The 13976-nt window shown below is 53.2% G+C and overlaps 6 protein-coding genes across 6 annotated transcripts; 3 read left to right on the forward strand and 3 right to left on the reverse strand.

Annotated features, from left to right (window-relative positions):
- The first annotated feature begins 14 nt into the window (after positions 1–14).
- On the forward strand, positions 15–2627 carry CAOG_00627 (hypothetical protein). Its single transcript, XM_004365441.2, has 11 exons — positions 15–514; positions 612–671; positions 778–837; positions 923–1009; positions 1130–1282; positions 1400–1652; positions 1716–1889; positions 1972–2063; positions 2154–2236; positions 2333–2376; positions 2458–2627. Exons 1-11 carry the CDS (start codon positions 35–37, stop codon positions 2589–2591), a joined length of 1620 nt encoding a protein of 539 aa, XP_004365498.2. The 5' UTR covers positions 15–34; the 3' UTR covers positions 2592–2627.
- CAOG_00628 (APEX nuclease) lies at positions 2619–5031 on the reverse strand. The gene is made up of 11 exons (XM_004365442.2): positions 4994–5031; positions 4811–4903; positions 4621–4698; positions 4341–4487; positions 4216–4275; positions 3969–4130; positions 3713–3799; positions 3506–3617; positions 3299–3401; positions 2931–3221; positions 2619–2859 (listed from the first exon to the last, which is right to left on the reverse strand). Exons 1-11 carry the CDS (start codon positions 5000–5002, stop codon positions 2742–2744), a joined length of 1260 nt encoding a protein of 419 aa, XP_004365499.2. The 5' UTR covers positions 5003–5031; the 3' UTR covers positions 2619–2741.
- Positions 5032–5144: 113 nt separating this feature from the next.
- Positions 5145–7508, forward strand: CAOG_00629 (cop9 complex subunit). The gene is made up of 8 exons (XM_004365443.2): positions 5145–5385; positions 5664–5839; positions 5924–6027; positions 6124–6504; positions 6607–6692; positions 6800–6915; positions 7049–7136; positions 7261–7508. Exons 1-8 carry the CDS (start codon positions 5217–5219, stop codon positions 7371–7373), a joined length of 1233 nt encoding a protein of 410 aa, XP_004365500.2. The 5' UTR covers positions 5145–5216; the 3' UTR covers positions 7374–7508.
- CAOG_00630 (hypothetical protein) lies at positions 7477–11130 on the reverse strand. The gene is made up of 5 exons (XM_004365444.2): positions 8940–11130; positions 8618–8832; positions 8308–8522; positions 7829–8206; positions 7477–7743 (listed from the first exon to the last, which is right to left on the reverse strand). The coding sequence occupies exons 1-5, from the start codon at positions 11047–11049 to the stop codon at positions 7500–7502; spliced, it is 3162 nt and encodes a 1053-aa protein (XP_004365501.1). The 5' UTR covers positions 11050–11130; the 3' UTR covers positions 7477–7499.
- A 178-nt stretch (positions 11131–11308) lies between these two features.
- On the forward strand, positions 11309–11969 carry CAOG_00631 (hypothetical protein; the record flags this gene model as incomplete). Its single annotated transcript, XM_004365445.2, has 2 exons — positions 11309–11394; positions 11727–11969. The coding sequence occupies exons 1-2, from the start codon at positions 11341–11343 to the stop codon at positions 11967–11969; spliced, it is 297 nt and encodes a 98-aa protein (XP_004365502.1). The 5' UTR covers positions 11309–11340.
- Positions 11970–12025: 56 nt separating this feature from the next.
- On the reverse strand, positions 12026–13973 carry CAOG_00632 (hypothetical protein). The gene is made up of 6 exons (XM_004365446.2): positions 13690–13973; positions 13335–13535; positions 12968–13145; positions 12720–12855; positions 12473–12627; positions 12026–12356 (listed from the first exon to the last, which is right to left on the reverse strand). The coding sequence occupies exons 1-6, from the start codon at positions 13903–13905 to the stop codon at positions 12079–12081; spliced, it is 1164 nt and encodes a 387-aa protein (XP_004365503.2). The 5' UTR covers positions 13906–13973; the 3' UTR covers positions 12026–12078.
- Between the last annotated feature and the right edge of the window lie 3 nt (positions 13974–13976).

Consider the following 13976-nt stretch of genomic DNA (forward strand, 5'->3'; position numbering starts at 1 on the left):
CACTCCTTCTTTTTCTGAGTTTCCTCCAACAATAATGTTGCGCAGCTTTGGTCGCATCGTCCCGCCACTCACCCGACAAATGACGCGCTCTGCTGGCGGTGCGGGCGCTGGATCCGACATGGCCATCGAACGCAGCTCATCGTTGCTGATGCAGCAGCCTGCCTCTGTGTCTGTGTCTGGCGGTGCATCAGCTCGCGTCGCCTGCGTTGCTCGGGCGCTGAGCTCTGGTGCGCGGATGAGTCTCGCGCCTGCGCTCACTGCCGCTGCGTCATCCGCCTCAGCGATTGGCGGCGTGAACGGACCATCAGCAGCTGCTACCTCGCTGGCAGCCGCATCTGCTGCTGCGCTGGGCGGTCTCGACGATGAGATTGCGCTCGAGTTTGACGTGTCCGAGCTCCGCGCTCGTCGCCGGCTCAGCACTGCGCCTGTGGAAGTGTTCACCGAGTCGCATGTCGTCAGTCTGCTGGATGGCGCTCTTGCGACTGCCTGCCGCGCAGAGTCGGACCCTGCACTTGTACGTGGTGCCAATCGACAAGTCAGATTGGATTGAGTTTGTTTCGCGTGTGAATTTGGAGCGCGCTCACCTTGACGTGTCTCGTGTGTTTGTGTAGAAACAAGAAGCTCGTCGACTTGCGTTCCAAGTGTGCGAGTTGTATTGCTCCCTCGCAGAGGTAAGTTGGAGTTGATCACCATCAGTTGATTCTTCAGAATCACTGTCAGAATCACACGCTCATCCCCGCTCGTTTCGCCACTTGTGGAACAATCCATGTATCACAGTCGTATCGCGAGCACTTCTACTTGGATTTGATTCGTGCAAAAGGTGGCAACGACACGCAGGTTGGTTGATCGGTTGGATAATTTGCTGTGACATTCGTTCGGTGGCTCAATGATTCAAACTCCTGGGCTTGGAATGAATAACTAGAAATTCGCGTACAAATCCCTGCTGAAGACCATCCTTGAGCTTCCAGGAGGACCGCGACTTCTTGTCGATATGCGAGGAGATTTGCTTGTAAGAATTTGTTTTTTTTTTGTTTTTTTGTTTTTTTTTTGTTCTTTGTCGGCCGTGGCTTTTGCATTTAACATCTGACGTGCTGCTCTTCGTGGCGCCAATGCTTTTCTCGCTTGACAGTCGCTCGTGCACCAAAACCAGCTTGATGCCGCTAGCGTTGAGCCGATCGATCAGCTTGGGGTTGATTTGCGCAACATTCTGAAAACAATCATTGTTGGCCATACCCACCTCACGCGACTGTCTTGGAACACTTCAGCTGCAATCTTGGAGAAGGTACGTTTGTCAAGCAGCTTGATTTTTTTTTTTCGGTTTCAGCCTGCAGTGCGGTGTGTTTTTGGTGTTTTTGTTCGATCGCTTCAAGACCCTTACTTGCTCGTTTCGCTTTGACAGGTCATGGGATACGAAGCCGTTCATCCGATGAACGGCTGGAATGACTTGAAGCGTCGAATTGGTCGGAATCGAATCTGCTTCTCCTACTTTGTTCCCCTCTTGCCCGGCGAACCGCTGATTGTGCTGCATACAGCGCTCATGACCCATCGTGCGGACAACATCCACAAGATTTTCGAAGAGCCGCATGATTCACTGGCGTCACCCATCCCGCCGACCTGGGCCATTTTCTTCTCGTCGTCCGCCAGCCACAAGGGTAATGCGCTGCATTCGCTAGTCACCTAATTTTTTTCGATGCTAATTGTTTCTTCTTTGATAGGTCTGAGTGGTGTTGGCCTGGGACACGATCTGATCATGGAGGCGGTGGCCTACATCAAGAAGCGGCATCCAACCGTCAAGAACTTTGCCACATTGTCCCCCATCCCACGTTTCCGCATGTGGCTCACTGCCAATTTGGCGGCGGCTGTCGCGGATCCTGCCCACCCGTTTAATGGTTTGGCCCTCCCTTCGTCGGGATTGTGTGTTGTTCCACCTGAATGCTCGACTCACTCTCGCGAATTGCCGTCATCTTTCAGATCTTGCATTAACGAAAGCTGAACTGAGCGTCGTTCGTCGTCTTGAGTCGCTCTCTGCCAAGGAGTACAGCACTCCTGCCGCAACTCTTCAGGTGCGAGTTTGGGTTGGCTCGACTTTTGTTCGTTTTGTATTTTTACTTTGGTCCATTGACGTCCCTGCCTCTTATCTTTGCCACACTCAGACCATCCTTGGCAACGACGATTGGAGCAAATCGCATCGTATTTCGGAAGCGCTGCGCGCACCCATGCTCCGCCTGGCTTCACAGTAATCCTTCTTGGTTTTTTTTTTCTTGTTTTTTTGTTTTCTGATAATTGCTTGGAGCGCACCAACTAACTGCTTTTTTCCCTCTTTGGTCGGTAGTTACGTCAATTTGAAAGTTGGCAAAAGCAGCTACGACCCAGTTGGTAAGAAGGATGGAAAGCTGCCGTTGATCAGTCGATACGATTTTGATTGTTGCTCACTCGAGTTCTGCGGTACTACTGCAGCCGCATTCCATATCGGCAACGGAGCCACTGCTGGCGACATCAACTGGATGGCAAACGCATCTCCCCGTGGAATGGCCGAGTCCTACGGCTTGATGATCAACTATCGCTACTTGAGTGTGAGCGAGGGAAACTGAGACGTTGTAATGAAATGAAGCATCAACAACGTCAAAATTGTTTGTTTATTTTTGCACATGGACTGAACCGCAGTTCAAAAACAAACCATACAGCAAACCACACACCAACCCAAACAACCGCAGTCACGAGGATGACTGCACACAATCCGATCACAGACTCAAATGAAGAACAATCGGGCAATGGTCGCTGCCGTACACTTGAGAGCGGATTTGGCTGTCTGCCACGCTCTGCATAAAGCGTTGGGAGACGACAAAGTAGTCCAGACGCCTGTCACAACAAAAATGCGAATGAGCAACCAAGTTCAAACAAAATTGGGAACGTCCTTTGCCAAACCGTACCAGCCAACGTTCAGGGCACGAGAATTGTGGCGGTAAGACCAGAACGAGTAGGCCGACTCTTCGGGGTACAGGACACGGAACGAATCAACAAACTCGGTTCCAAGAATGGTCGTAAAGCCCTCGCGCTCCTGAGGCGTGAAGCCGGCCGAACGCTTGTTGGTCTTTGGGTTTTTGAGATCAATTTCGTTATGGGCAACATTGAGGTCGCCGCACAGCACCACGGGCTTCTTGGCATCCAGGCTCAGCAGATAGGTGCGGAACGCAACGTCCCACGTCTGGCGGTACGGCAACCTGTTGAAACGAGATGCCAAGGGGAGATGGGCAAACTTTCACAAAAAGAAACCATGCACAGTCAACACCTCACTCACGTTTCGAGCTTCTGTCCCGAGTTGGGCACGTAAGCAGTCACCAAGTAGAAATCAGCAAACTCTGCGGTGATCACTCGGCCTTCCGTGTCATGCTCCGGTACATCTGTCGTGCCAGCAATGCATTCGTAAGCAAGCGCCAATGAATGTGTATGAATTGATTGATCTCAGCGCCAACAGTGTCTGAGATGACTGGCGTGACAAACTCACTCAGGCCAAACGAGACACGGATCGGTTGGGTTTTCGAGTACATGCCAGTGCCGGCATATCCTCGCTTTTGGGCCGAATACCAGTAGCCATAGTATCCGGGCACGGCAGAGTCCTGCGGCGAGATCGTAACCAGTGAGCGCCACCACCACAACAACAAAATCAACACAGGACAGGACGAGAACGAGAACGGTCGTTCGGCTGACTGACAGCGGGAATCTCGCCCTCGCCGCATTTTGTTTCCTGGATGCAAAGTACATCCGGCTTTTCGTACTCGAGATACTGCAAGCAGCCCTCCTACGTCAAGAGCACGGCGTGAAGCGCGACACAAAGTGAGTAAAGTTTTGATTCTCTGCTCGAGTTTTTGCTGATTGCTGTTGTTGTCGTTCCGGTTTTTTCGGTCACGGTCCTTCCTGCACCCCAGTCACATCGAGCGGCTCAACGCTCTGCTCGCCCAAAACGATACCTTGATGGCGTTCTTCAATCCGTTGACATTCCAGCACGCAATTTTAAAGTTGATGGGCTTGCCGTTGGGAGCCGCGCGACTTGTGGTGTATGTCAGGGTCTTGAGCGCTTCCGCCGAGAACTTGACGTTCGCAACGACCGTTTTCTCGGTCGCAGCGTCGGTCTGTGAGAGTTGGGTCAAAAAAAATGAATCTCTGGATCGGCATCCTCCACCTCCACCACCACCACAACATGAGAACAACACGCACCTCGGCAGCATCGTCGTCTGCGTCGTCCTTCTCGGCTTTCTTGGCCGGAGCTTTGGCTTTCTGTGATTGTTTCAAATCGTGAGCACCAAAAACAGACTGTCAACTCAGCTCACAACATGTCGCACCTTTCCTTTGCCCTTCACGCTGGCATCATCGGGCGTGTCGACTTCCATGGCACTGGCAGTGTCCGAGGCAACAGTGACAGTCGTGGTAACAGTCGTCGTCGTCGTAGCGGTATTGGTGGTGGTGGTCTTGGCACGACTGGATCGGCGCTGTCGAAACGAAGCGAGTCAAGTGAGATGCATTTGACATGCAAACCAATAATATAAAACAAGAGCAAGTCAAAGTCCATTTCAGCTTGGCTTTGACAAGGTGCGCAAGATTGCATGAAAATGCAACACGTACAGCAGTCGGTGCTTCCTGCTCATCCTCGCCACCAGCGGCACTTGCGCTGGCCTTGCTCACGCGGGTCTTCTTGGTGATCTGCGAAATGCAAAACAGGACCGATTGCGAGAGTTTGTTGGAGTGAGCGAGTGAGTGAGTGAGCGGATCATGCATGAGAAACAAAGCGAACAAACAATCACCGCCAACGCACAGGTGCAGCAACAGCAGCGGTGGTGGCGGCGGCAGCTGGATCGACGGCAGCGTCAGACGCAGATGCAGTGGCAGCAGTACGCTTGGTTGAGGCCTGGAGAGCGGACGGGTCATCCAAAGTGAGCACAACAAAGATGGAAAATCCTCAGAGAACTGTCAAAAATTGCAATGGCAAAAGGCTGACGCGAGTCATTTTGGTCGAGCTCGGAAATGAGATAAATTTGACGAGTGAACAGCAACAACAGTTGAACATCATGATTGAAGATGATGACAGGTAACGTGTATGTCTTGAAGTTGAAGCGTTTAAGCGGAAAGGACGAGAAGGCCACCAGTCCCCTTTCTCTTGATTTTGCCGTCGCTCACTCACTCACTCACTCAAACACTCACTCAAGCACAAAAACCCAACCATGTCGAGCTCGCTTCGAACCGCACTGGCAACAATCACGCAAGGCGGCGCTGCTGCAGCCAGCCTGGGCAAGGACAAGGCGGCGCAGTACAAGGGGTTGGTTGACCAAGCGTTCCAGCAAGCGGACGGCGCCCAGCTTCACGCCGACCTGTCCCTCCTGATCGAGACGAGTACGCGAAAGCAAACCAAACAAAAAGCCATCATCACGCAAACACCCAATCGAACAAGAGCAAAAGAGCGGCACAGTCAAACACGCGCGCGAACAGCCGTCGCTGTCGCTGTGAGAGCGCGAAGACAGGCGACTGAGACAAGCGAGCTCCATCCGTCCATTCACCATCCATCCATCCATCTATTCACCATCCCATAGATTGCGACTCAGAGTTGTGTTTTGCGTTTTTGTGCATCTTGTTGTTGTTCTGTGTGCTCACCTCTCCCTTCTCTTTTCCAGTCACCGACGATGCAGTGCCGAACGCGCTTTCCCGCCAACTCGTCACCGACATTATCAGCGGCCTCGTCGCCCTGGCTGACGGCCCAGCGGAGGCGGGCGGTGCAGCTGCATCGTTGCGGCTGTCGCTCCACTTGCTCGACCGTCTCCAGCCTCGCTTGGTCTCCTTTGAGAACCAAGCCAGTTGAAAAACCAACATCCAGACCTACTTGTTGTTGTTTACTGATTTCTTCGTGGTTTGGAACGTCTGGCGGAACAATTAGGTCACCAACCTTCGCCAACACTTGGCCAGCCTCTACGAGCAACAAGAGTCCTGGGGCGAGGCGGCTTCGATGCTGATTGGCATTCCCATCGAATCGAGCCAACGGTAAACAACAACAACAACAACAACAACAACAACAACTTTTTTTATTATTGGGTGGTCTTTCATATGGGGCTGACATTGGATCCACATCCTCATCAGAGTCGTCTCGCCCGAGTTCAAGCTCGGCATCTACCTCCGCATCGCGCAGCTGTACCTGGAAGATGACAACCCGGTTCAGGCCGAAGCGTTTGTCAACCGCGCTGCAAACCATCTGTCGACCCGCGATCAACTGCTGCAGCTCAAGTACAAGGTCTGCTATGCTCGTATCCTTGACAGCAAACGCAAGTTTATCGAAGCCGCACAGCGCTACTACGAGCTCTCGTACTTTGTCAACGACGCCGAGCGCCTCTTCTCCCTGACCTGCGCTGTCAACTGCGTCGTCCTCGCCTCTGCTGGCCAACTGCGCTCCCGCATGCTTGCCACCCTCTACAAAGATGAGCGCTGCCAAAAATTGCCCGTCTATGATATTCTTCAAAAAATGTAAGAGTCGCTTTTTTGGTTTTTTCCTTGTTGGTGTTTTTCTGAGCCGTCTGGCTTTATGGCCATTGTCTCATTGTGCTACTGCTGCTGACGATTCTTTAGGTACATGGACTGGATTATCAAACGGCATCAAGTTCAGGCTTTCGCAGAGACACTCCAGCCCCATCACTTGGCCAAACTTGCTGACGGTTGGTCGATTCTTTCGTGTCGCTCTTCATGTTGCCCCCACCCAACCTCATCGCTCCATCATTTGTCGTCATGTCTGTCCTGTCTCTTGTCCGTTTTCTACTCGCAGGAACCTCAATCCTCGACCGCGCCGTCATCGAGCACAATCTGCTTGCGGCCAGCAAACTTTACGACAACATTACCTTTTCAGAGCTCGGCTCTCTGCTTGAGATCCCACCAGCACGGGTATGGCGATTGTTCCATTTTGATACTGTTTGGCTTCCGTTTTCATTCTCTGAACTCTGCGAAATCTGGTGGACTTTTTTTTGCCCGTCTTGTTCCTCTTCACCAACACTTGTTCATCATTATCAACCTCCAGGCGGAGAAGGTCGCTGCTCAAATGATTGCCGAAGGACGCATGAAGGGTGCCATTGATCAGATTGATCAGTTGATCCACTTCCAAGCAGGTACGTGACTTTGCGTTTTCGATGTGGTTTTATTTGTGATTTCGTCTGTCGCTCGCTCAGCCCATGTGTGGCTCACTTGCTCCGGCTGAAACACCGCCTTGATTTATTTCCTGGCATTGTCTAGACAATCAAGCCATCCAAAACTTCAACTCTCAAATCGAGGATACCTGCGTTCAAGTGAATGGCATCATTGAGACCATTGCCGCCAAGTACCCCGCGTTCACGCAACACCTTTAACGCTCGCGTGCCTTTTTATCAGTTGTGTGCTCCTCGCACCTGCTGTGTGTGTGTATGTGTGTTGATTGAACGACAAGTTGATGTGTGTCAAGCTTGCGCAACATTCCAAATGATACCGTTTATTTCTCAACGCTCCGATCGCGTCATTGCATCAGCATGATGGGAGACAAGCTCCAACACTTCTTCCTGGGAAAAACGAAACAGCGACTTGGACTGCATCAGAGCTTGGATCGAAGCCTTGGGCGTTGTGCTGCGCACGCGAGGATTTGGTGCAGGATTGGCTGCCTCCTGAGCAGCCTCCAGCCCGAGCTTGTGTATTGCCTTGAGGGTGTCTGGAGACAGATTAAGAAGAACGCAGGTTTCCTTGATGCTGTTCGCTCAAAGTGAGAGAAGGGCAGACTTCCCCCCCCCCAGCATTCGCCTCATCATACGTAACATTGCATCATCATACGTACTGCTTCAAAAAGTTTTCGGGCTTGGAGGTGAAATCTCGGAAGAGGAGAAACAGACGATGCATGTCAAAAGCAAGCTGCACGGCTCCTGCGCGATTAAAGTAACTTCGGCGGACGAGGTCTGTCCAGAGACAGTCATTCACGTCTCGTGCAATCTGGTGCCAGACCGTGCCAAAGAGCGAGGTGGCCAGGTTTCTGTGCAACAAGGCCAATTGTTCTCGCAGCAGAGCTAGGGGCTCACAGAACGATTGAGAAATATCCAGCACGACGACGGCCGACACTGCCGCACCAGGCTGCAAAAACGGCACGTTGCCAGCCTCTGCCGCCGCGATAGACTCTCGCTCGACTTGGTCCAACGACACTGGCATCTGCAGCAGCCACCTGAGTGCAAGCACGCGTCAGTACGAAAAAAAAAACCAAAAAAAAAACGAGTCACCATGACCCTGATAGGATGCTGTCACGAAACTGCTTCCTGTCCTCACTTTTGTTTGCAATACGCCTTGCTGTGGTGAGTGAATGCATCACGGGCCATGGAGGTGATTGTCGCAATCATCTCCTCTTCAATGCGAAGACACGCAGACCACGTCTGCTCAAAGCAAAAGTTATCCCCTCCCGTGGCGGCGGCCAGCTCTGCTTGTGCTTCTGGGGAGAGATTTTGCCGTGCATCACGAGTGTATGCATGTGCTTCGAGGAAGAACTGTCAGAGCCGCCACCAAGTTGCAAATGGAGTCAAATGTCAGCACGACTCAGCAAGAACTGGACTCTCAAAGCTAGCTACATCAATGAACATACCACATGCTCTGAATATTCCTTGATCATGCAGCGAACATAGTGTACTCCGTTCAGAAGCAAGCAAAACTGCTCCAGTTGGGGTGCACTGGTGATGGATTCAAACTCACGAGCCAAGTACTTTTCCAAGTTCTGCATGAACAGCTCAATCAGCGGAATGTGAATCATTGCCACGACCGTTAGCCGGAGAGCCGAGCTCGATACAAGTTGAAATCGTTCTGACACGTGTGCAACAAGCAAAACCAGCAAAACAAAACATGAAAAAAAAAGGTGAACTTTCAAGTCCTTTTCCCCCTGCACGCGAAACGCAACTCCTCCTGCTTACCGCAAATTGTCCAAAGCAGATTCACCAGCGTCTCAGCCGCTTCAGGCGCCTTGTACTCGTCAACTGTCGCGGCATCTCGAAACTTTGGCTGCCATCGAGTCGGCAATGCGAGGGCTTGCTGCAGAATGCCAATGGCATGACGTCGCTCGAGAAAGATCCAGCGCGACATCCAGGTCGCATTGGCAGAAAAGACAGCAACGGCTGCAGGATGCCAGGAAGGTAGCTCATGGGCAACCCGCAGTTCGTACTCGAACACGGCCAGCTCTGAGAGGAGGTGGCTGAGCATGGGGTAGGGTGGAGGCTGGATGGCATCGTCCGACGCCCCCTTGCCTCCGCTGGCTTGCAATGGATACAATTTCACAAGCCGCTCGACCTCATCCACAATATGGTTGAACTGCGCATGGGTCAAATTATGAGGCTTGGCGAGCGATTGGTTGGATGTTGCGCCTGGCTCGGTGTTGCCTGCAGCGGCGGCAGCGGCCTCTGGATCGCCGTCGTGGGAAAGCATGCGCGGGACCTGCCGAAGCAACTTGGCACGAACCAGGTTGACAATGCTCCTTGTAAACTCAACCCGAACGTCGTACACGGCCAGGCCGCTGTCGTCCACCAGGGGCTGGATGGTCTGAACGAGGAACGTGGCATTGGACTTGATTGCCTCCAGGGCATGCATAAACATCCACTCTGGTTTATCGAGCCTGTTGGTTGGTCGTTCGCCAGAAAAGTGGAACTGGAAACGCTGGGCAACCGGGACGATCAATGCCTCCACAACCCACAACGAAGGGAGATGCAGCGACTCGAGCAGTGTTTGCAGGTTTTGATGCGAAGCAGCTCGTCTCGTGCGGTCGGATCCTTCCTCGACGCGCTGCTCAGTAATGCTTTGCTCGACGATGGCTTCTGCCGCGGCAATGTGCGGGAAGAGAAGCAAAAGCTGGACCTGCAGGAGCAACCGAATGATGCGTTGCATGCAAACCAGTGCAAGGTCTGGCAAATCAAGTGACGAGGGCGAGGCGCCGGCGGCCGAGGAGGAGGAGGAGGAGGAGGAGGAGGAGGAGGAGGCGGCGGAGGCGGAGGGGGAAAGCGGTGGGGAATATGTGCCAGACGCGGTTGGAGGCATTCGAGCAGAGAGGTCAATGCTCAGAGGCCAGCCCAGCTGCTTCAATGCCAAGGAGAGCTCGGTGACTAGACGTTGGCGGAGCACGTTGGACCAGTTGTTGATGGATGCGTCAATGTGTGCTTTCAAATTTCGGCACGCGGACGTGCGCAATGCATGCTTGAGCTCGCACAGCTGCCGGAGCGGTGTCAGAATGGCCAACTGCATGCTCGACGGAGGCGTTGCGCCCACTGACTCTTGCGCACCTGCGACCGACCGGCGCAACGCATCAACGGCACTTGTCACTTCGGATGTCGAGGAGTTGCCACTTCCAGCTGCATCCGGGCGAGACTCCGCTGGCTGCTGCCTCGCGACACCACCCGTTGGCGTGACGACATCCACAGCCAGCAATGCAGAGCGCAGAGTCTGTTGCCATCGCTTCTGACTCGGAGTCGCGCTGTCCTTCTTGCTCGTTGATGACGACGTCTTGGACGACGACGACTTGGACACGGATGAGCCTGGCGGGTCTGCGTCGCCATACAACTCCCGAGCGTGCGCGTTCATCTGCTCGACGCATGCCACGACCACCAGGTAGCGCTGAGCACGGTCGTGTGCTTGCTCGGCCTCGACCAAGGCAGCGAGGCGCGACTGAAACGCCCGCGCAGAGTCGAGGCAGCGCTGCGCCCCGACAGCAGCCGCGGCCGTGCGGACTGTCAGCGGATCCGTCTGGAGCTCGAGCAGCTGGTGGGCCTCGTCGAGAGCGTCCTGTGCCTGGCTGCGCGCCGTCGGCTGCCTGAGCTGGTGCGACTGGAGCGACTGTGCTTGCGACTGTGCGTTGCCGCTGCTGCTGTTCGCGGCGAGCTCGCGCTGGAGCTCAACCCGCTCCTGGCAACTGGCTTGTAGCAAGGCAGAGAGACGAGTGAGGCTGCCGAGGGTGGTGACGTTGGCGTCCAGGTGCTCGCGGATGAGCCTTTGCTGCTGCTGCTGCTGCTGCTCTGAGCCGCTGACGTTGGTTGTCATTGCTGTTGTGAAACAACCTTCGCTCAGCAGGCAGCAAATCCAAAAATCAAAGACTATGCTATGGATTGATGTACAGTACGTTGTTTTTTTGGGAATGTCACAAAATCACTCAAATCTCAGAGCAACATCAACAAAAAAAGCCCAAACAAAGACGGAAGCTCAGAATTTCTCAGCCAAGCTGATTTTGTTTCAAACTGGCTTTTTCTTATGTTTCTCTATTTCGTATTGAATTGTCGACCTTCACTCTCTCTATCTCTATCTCTTTGCTTCTTCATCATAGACATTTGCACGATGGAACAAGTGGACGAGGAGCGCGTCGCAGAGCTCAATCTCTTCATTGAAGAGGTACAGTATTCCACTCCATCAAAACCCGCCCACTACGAACATGGCCGTGAATAGCCGTCGTCAATGCACGTCGGCGCTTGGTTCGAGCCAGGAGGGCGAGATTGAGCAAAACGAGGCAGAGAGAGACAGAGAGACGAGCTGGTGGTTGGCGCCAGATTGAGCATTTTTTTTGGCGGGAAAAAAAACCAAATCCACTTCCACTTTGAAACGCACAGTGCATTCACGACTCACCATCAACCATCATGCATATGCCCCCCCCCAACCTCATCTATGATCTCATCGGGACTCACTGTTGGCATCCACTCGTCGTGTGCTGGGGCTGCGCTCGACAGACTGCAACCGCCATCTTCCAGATTCACCACTTTGTGACCACTCAAACGGGACAGGTGCGCGACCTTGTCGACAAGATCCAGAGCAATACAAAGGCCATTGCTGCATGGAAGGCCATGCTCGCGCACGGGGCTGCCCAGGTGCAGTCGGGCGCTGAAGCACAACGCTCGGCGCAATCCCAGCGAGCGAACATTGTTGGAGCACCGGTCGGTCCGTTGCGGATACCACGAGCAACGCAGCAGTAGTAGTTGTTGTAGTGGCAATGTACAAGTGAAAATAAGATGAAATTTGAACAGAATCGGACAGGATGTGTGAAGGTCGGGTCGTCAGGGTTTTTTTTTCAAAGGCAGCATTTCACTCAAGACCACCAACAACATAGACGGCATGATTGTCAGCAATCGCGATGGCCACACCTCGGCGGGTGTCAATAGCAGAGAGGCCGATACCGCCCGACTCGAGCAGTGTGTCGCAGCCGAGCACCATCTCGTCGCCATCGACGCGGGTCTGCTCTGGTACAAATCCTCCCTGCGGGTACTTTTGGTAGGGATCAAAGTCAAGCAGTGATGCAGACCCGTCTTCGCTGCAGCAGACCATTTGGCTGTTGCGAGTGGGGTGGAATCGGACATCCCAGACTGCACCAGCAAGCAACAGAACGAAAAGGGAAAAGGGCACAATCACCGCCCCCTCAATTAGTCCAAAAGAATTGAGTCGATTCGACACAAAATGCAAAGGAAGAAGCAAAACGCACCTGGTGATTCGGAAATGACGACAGAGCGAAGCGGCGCGTCCTCGAATCGCACATCCCACACGTCCACCACGCCGGCATACGAGCTCGTGGCAAGAATGTTTGGCTGGCTGGGGTGTGTTTTGACAGATAGGAGGGGGTTGTTCCCAGTACTGGAGCTGTTTCATGGCGACAGAGATTGAATGTAGCGTCATTCTGCACGTCCCAAAAAAAAAAATCGTGCCAGAACAAAGCAAAGAGAAGCTTGTACCTTTTCACTGCACGAACAGATTGATTCCCAGGCTGCCGCAAGTCCCATACCCGCATTCGCCCGGCGTGATTGACTGTAACGATTTGCGAAGGCGTCGAGAACGACACACCGTTCAAAGCGCATCCGTCGGGATCCGCTGCGACGTGCAAACAAGATCCTCCCAAAAGTCAGTGTAATGTTTGTCGATTGGTCCTCGGAAGGATTTTCGTTTAAAAAAAAAGTGTGTGCGGGGTGCGGGCGTGGCTTACACAAGACGCGTGTTGGAACGAGCTTTTCGTGAACACGGGTGAACGGGAACACGGCCACATCGCCAGTGTCGCCGACTGCGGCGACATTGTCGTCTTGCAGCGACACTCCAGTGACAGGCGCCGGTCGACCATTCACAGAGAAGAGAACGCTGGATTGTGCTTGCCGAGTCAGGTTGATCTGCCAACAATTGGACACCCGCAGAAAAGCGAAATCCAGACTGTCAAACACCTCGTACGGACGATCAAGCAAAACCAGAAAGTTGCACGCTGCTTCGTGTAACAACCACGAATATGACACCCTTGCTAGGGTCTGAGAGAGGGAGGGAGGGAAAGGGAAATCTGAGAAAGATCGCGGAGAAGTATTTACCATGTTTTCGCCCAAATAGTTGTACTGGTAGACCGAGACGATGCCGCTGCTGGATGCGGCCAGCACTGCAGAGGACGATGCCAGGAACTGAATGTCGAGGACATCGCCCGACTCATGTGGGGCGACACAAAGCGATTGCAGAGCGTCGAACGCGCCAAGCTTGTTTGTATCCAGCGACCAAAGCGTGATGCGATTACTCGTCTGCAAGCAAAAAAGCAAAGTAGAAGAATTGCATCAAGATTGAGCAACGCGAGTTGTTTATCAACACGGATCCACAGCTCAGCCTCGAGCGCGAGAGAGAGCGAGATAGAGAGAGAGAGAGAGAGAGAGAGAGCATGCGGGCGTCCCCAAAGCCCAAACTTTCATCCTGTGTGCCGACGTTCTCGTCTGCAGAGCCGGTGCCAAAGATCAATGGCTCGGAGTGGTAGCTCTCGTGAGGGTGGATGGTCAGGCAGCTCAGCTTGTAGCCAGTGTACTTGCAGCTCGCTTGGACGACCATTGTGTGAGCAATGAATGGAAGACTGAACTGACTATACAAGACCCTCATCATCATCATCATCAAACAATGCATGACAGTGATCTTGACGAGGTCAATGGTCAAACAAGGAAAGCAATCATAGAGCTGTACGTTGAAAGGAAGAT

Source organism: Capsaspora owczarzaki, assembly GCF_000151315.2.
Source record: "Capsaspora owczarzaki ATCC 30864 unplaced genomic scaffold supercont2.1, whole genome shotgun sequence".
In the NCBI taxonomy this organism is placed as follows: Eukaryota; class Filasterea; order Ministeriida; family Capsasporidae; genus Capsaspora; species Capsaspora owczarzaki.

Bases quoted from the DNA above. Each gene is read 5' to 3' on its own strand.
- CAOG_00628 (XM_004365442.2), bottom strand. The intron at 3,402-3,505 runs GTGAGTTTGTCA...CTGGCACGACAG, and splicing joins CCGTGTCTCGTTTGGCCTGA to ATGTACCGGAGCATGACACG. The intron at 2,860-2,930 runs GTACGGTTTGGC...TTGTTGTGACAG, and splicing joins CGTGCCCTGAACGTTGGCTG to GCGTCTGGACTACTTTGTCG.
- CAOG_00632 (XM_004365446.2), bottom strand. From the start codon at position 13,905: ATGCATTGTTTGATGATGATGATGATGAGGGTCTTGTATAGTCAGTTC. The intron at 13,536-13,689 runs GGCTTTGGGGAC...TTTTGCTTGCAG, and splicing joins GCACACAGGATGAAAGTTTG to ACGAGTAATCGCATCACGCT. The intron at 12,628-12,719 runs GTACAAGCTTCT...GCCATGAAACAG, and splicing joins TCTGTTCGTGCAGTGAAAAG to CTCCAGTACTGGGAACAACC.
- CAOG_00630 (XM_004365444.2), bottom strand. From the start codon at position 11,049: ATGACAACCAACGTCAGCGGCTCAGAGCAGCAGCAGCAGCAGCAGCAA. The intron at 8,523-8,617 runs GTATGTTCATTG...CGGCTCTGACAG, and splicing joins AGGAATATTCAGAGCATGTG to TTCTTCCTCGAAGCACATGC. The intron at 7,744-7,828 runs GTACGTATGATG...TTGAGCGAACAG, and splicing joins CCCGAAAACTTTTTGAAGCA to CATCAAGGAAACCTGCGTTC.
- CAOG_00629 (XM_004365443.2), top strand. From the start codon at position 5,217: ATGTCGAGCTCGCTTCGAACCGCACTGGCAACAATCACGCAAGGCGGC. The intron at 6,028-6,123 runs GTAAACAACAAC...CATCCTCATCAG, and splicing joins CCCATCGAATCGAGCCAACG to AGTCGTCTCGCCCGAGTTCA. The intron at 7,137-7,260 runs GTACGTGACTTT...GGCATTGTCTAG, and splicing joins GTTGATCCACTTCCAAGCAG to ACAATCAAGCCATCCAAAAC.
- CAOG_00627 (XM_004365441.2), top strand. From the start codon at position 35: ATGTTGCGCAGCTTTGGTCGCATCGTCCCGCCACTCACCCGACAAATG. The intron at 1,283-1,399 runs GTACGTTTGTCA...TCGCTTTGACAG, and splicing joins CAGCTGCAATCTTGGAGAAG to GTCATGGGATACGAAGCCGT. The intron at 1,653-1,715 runs GTAATGCGCTGC...CTTCTTTGATAG, and splicing joins GTCGTCCGCCAGCCACAAGG to GTCTGAGTGGTGTTGGCCTG.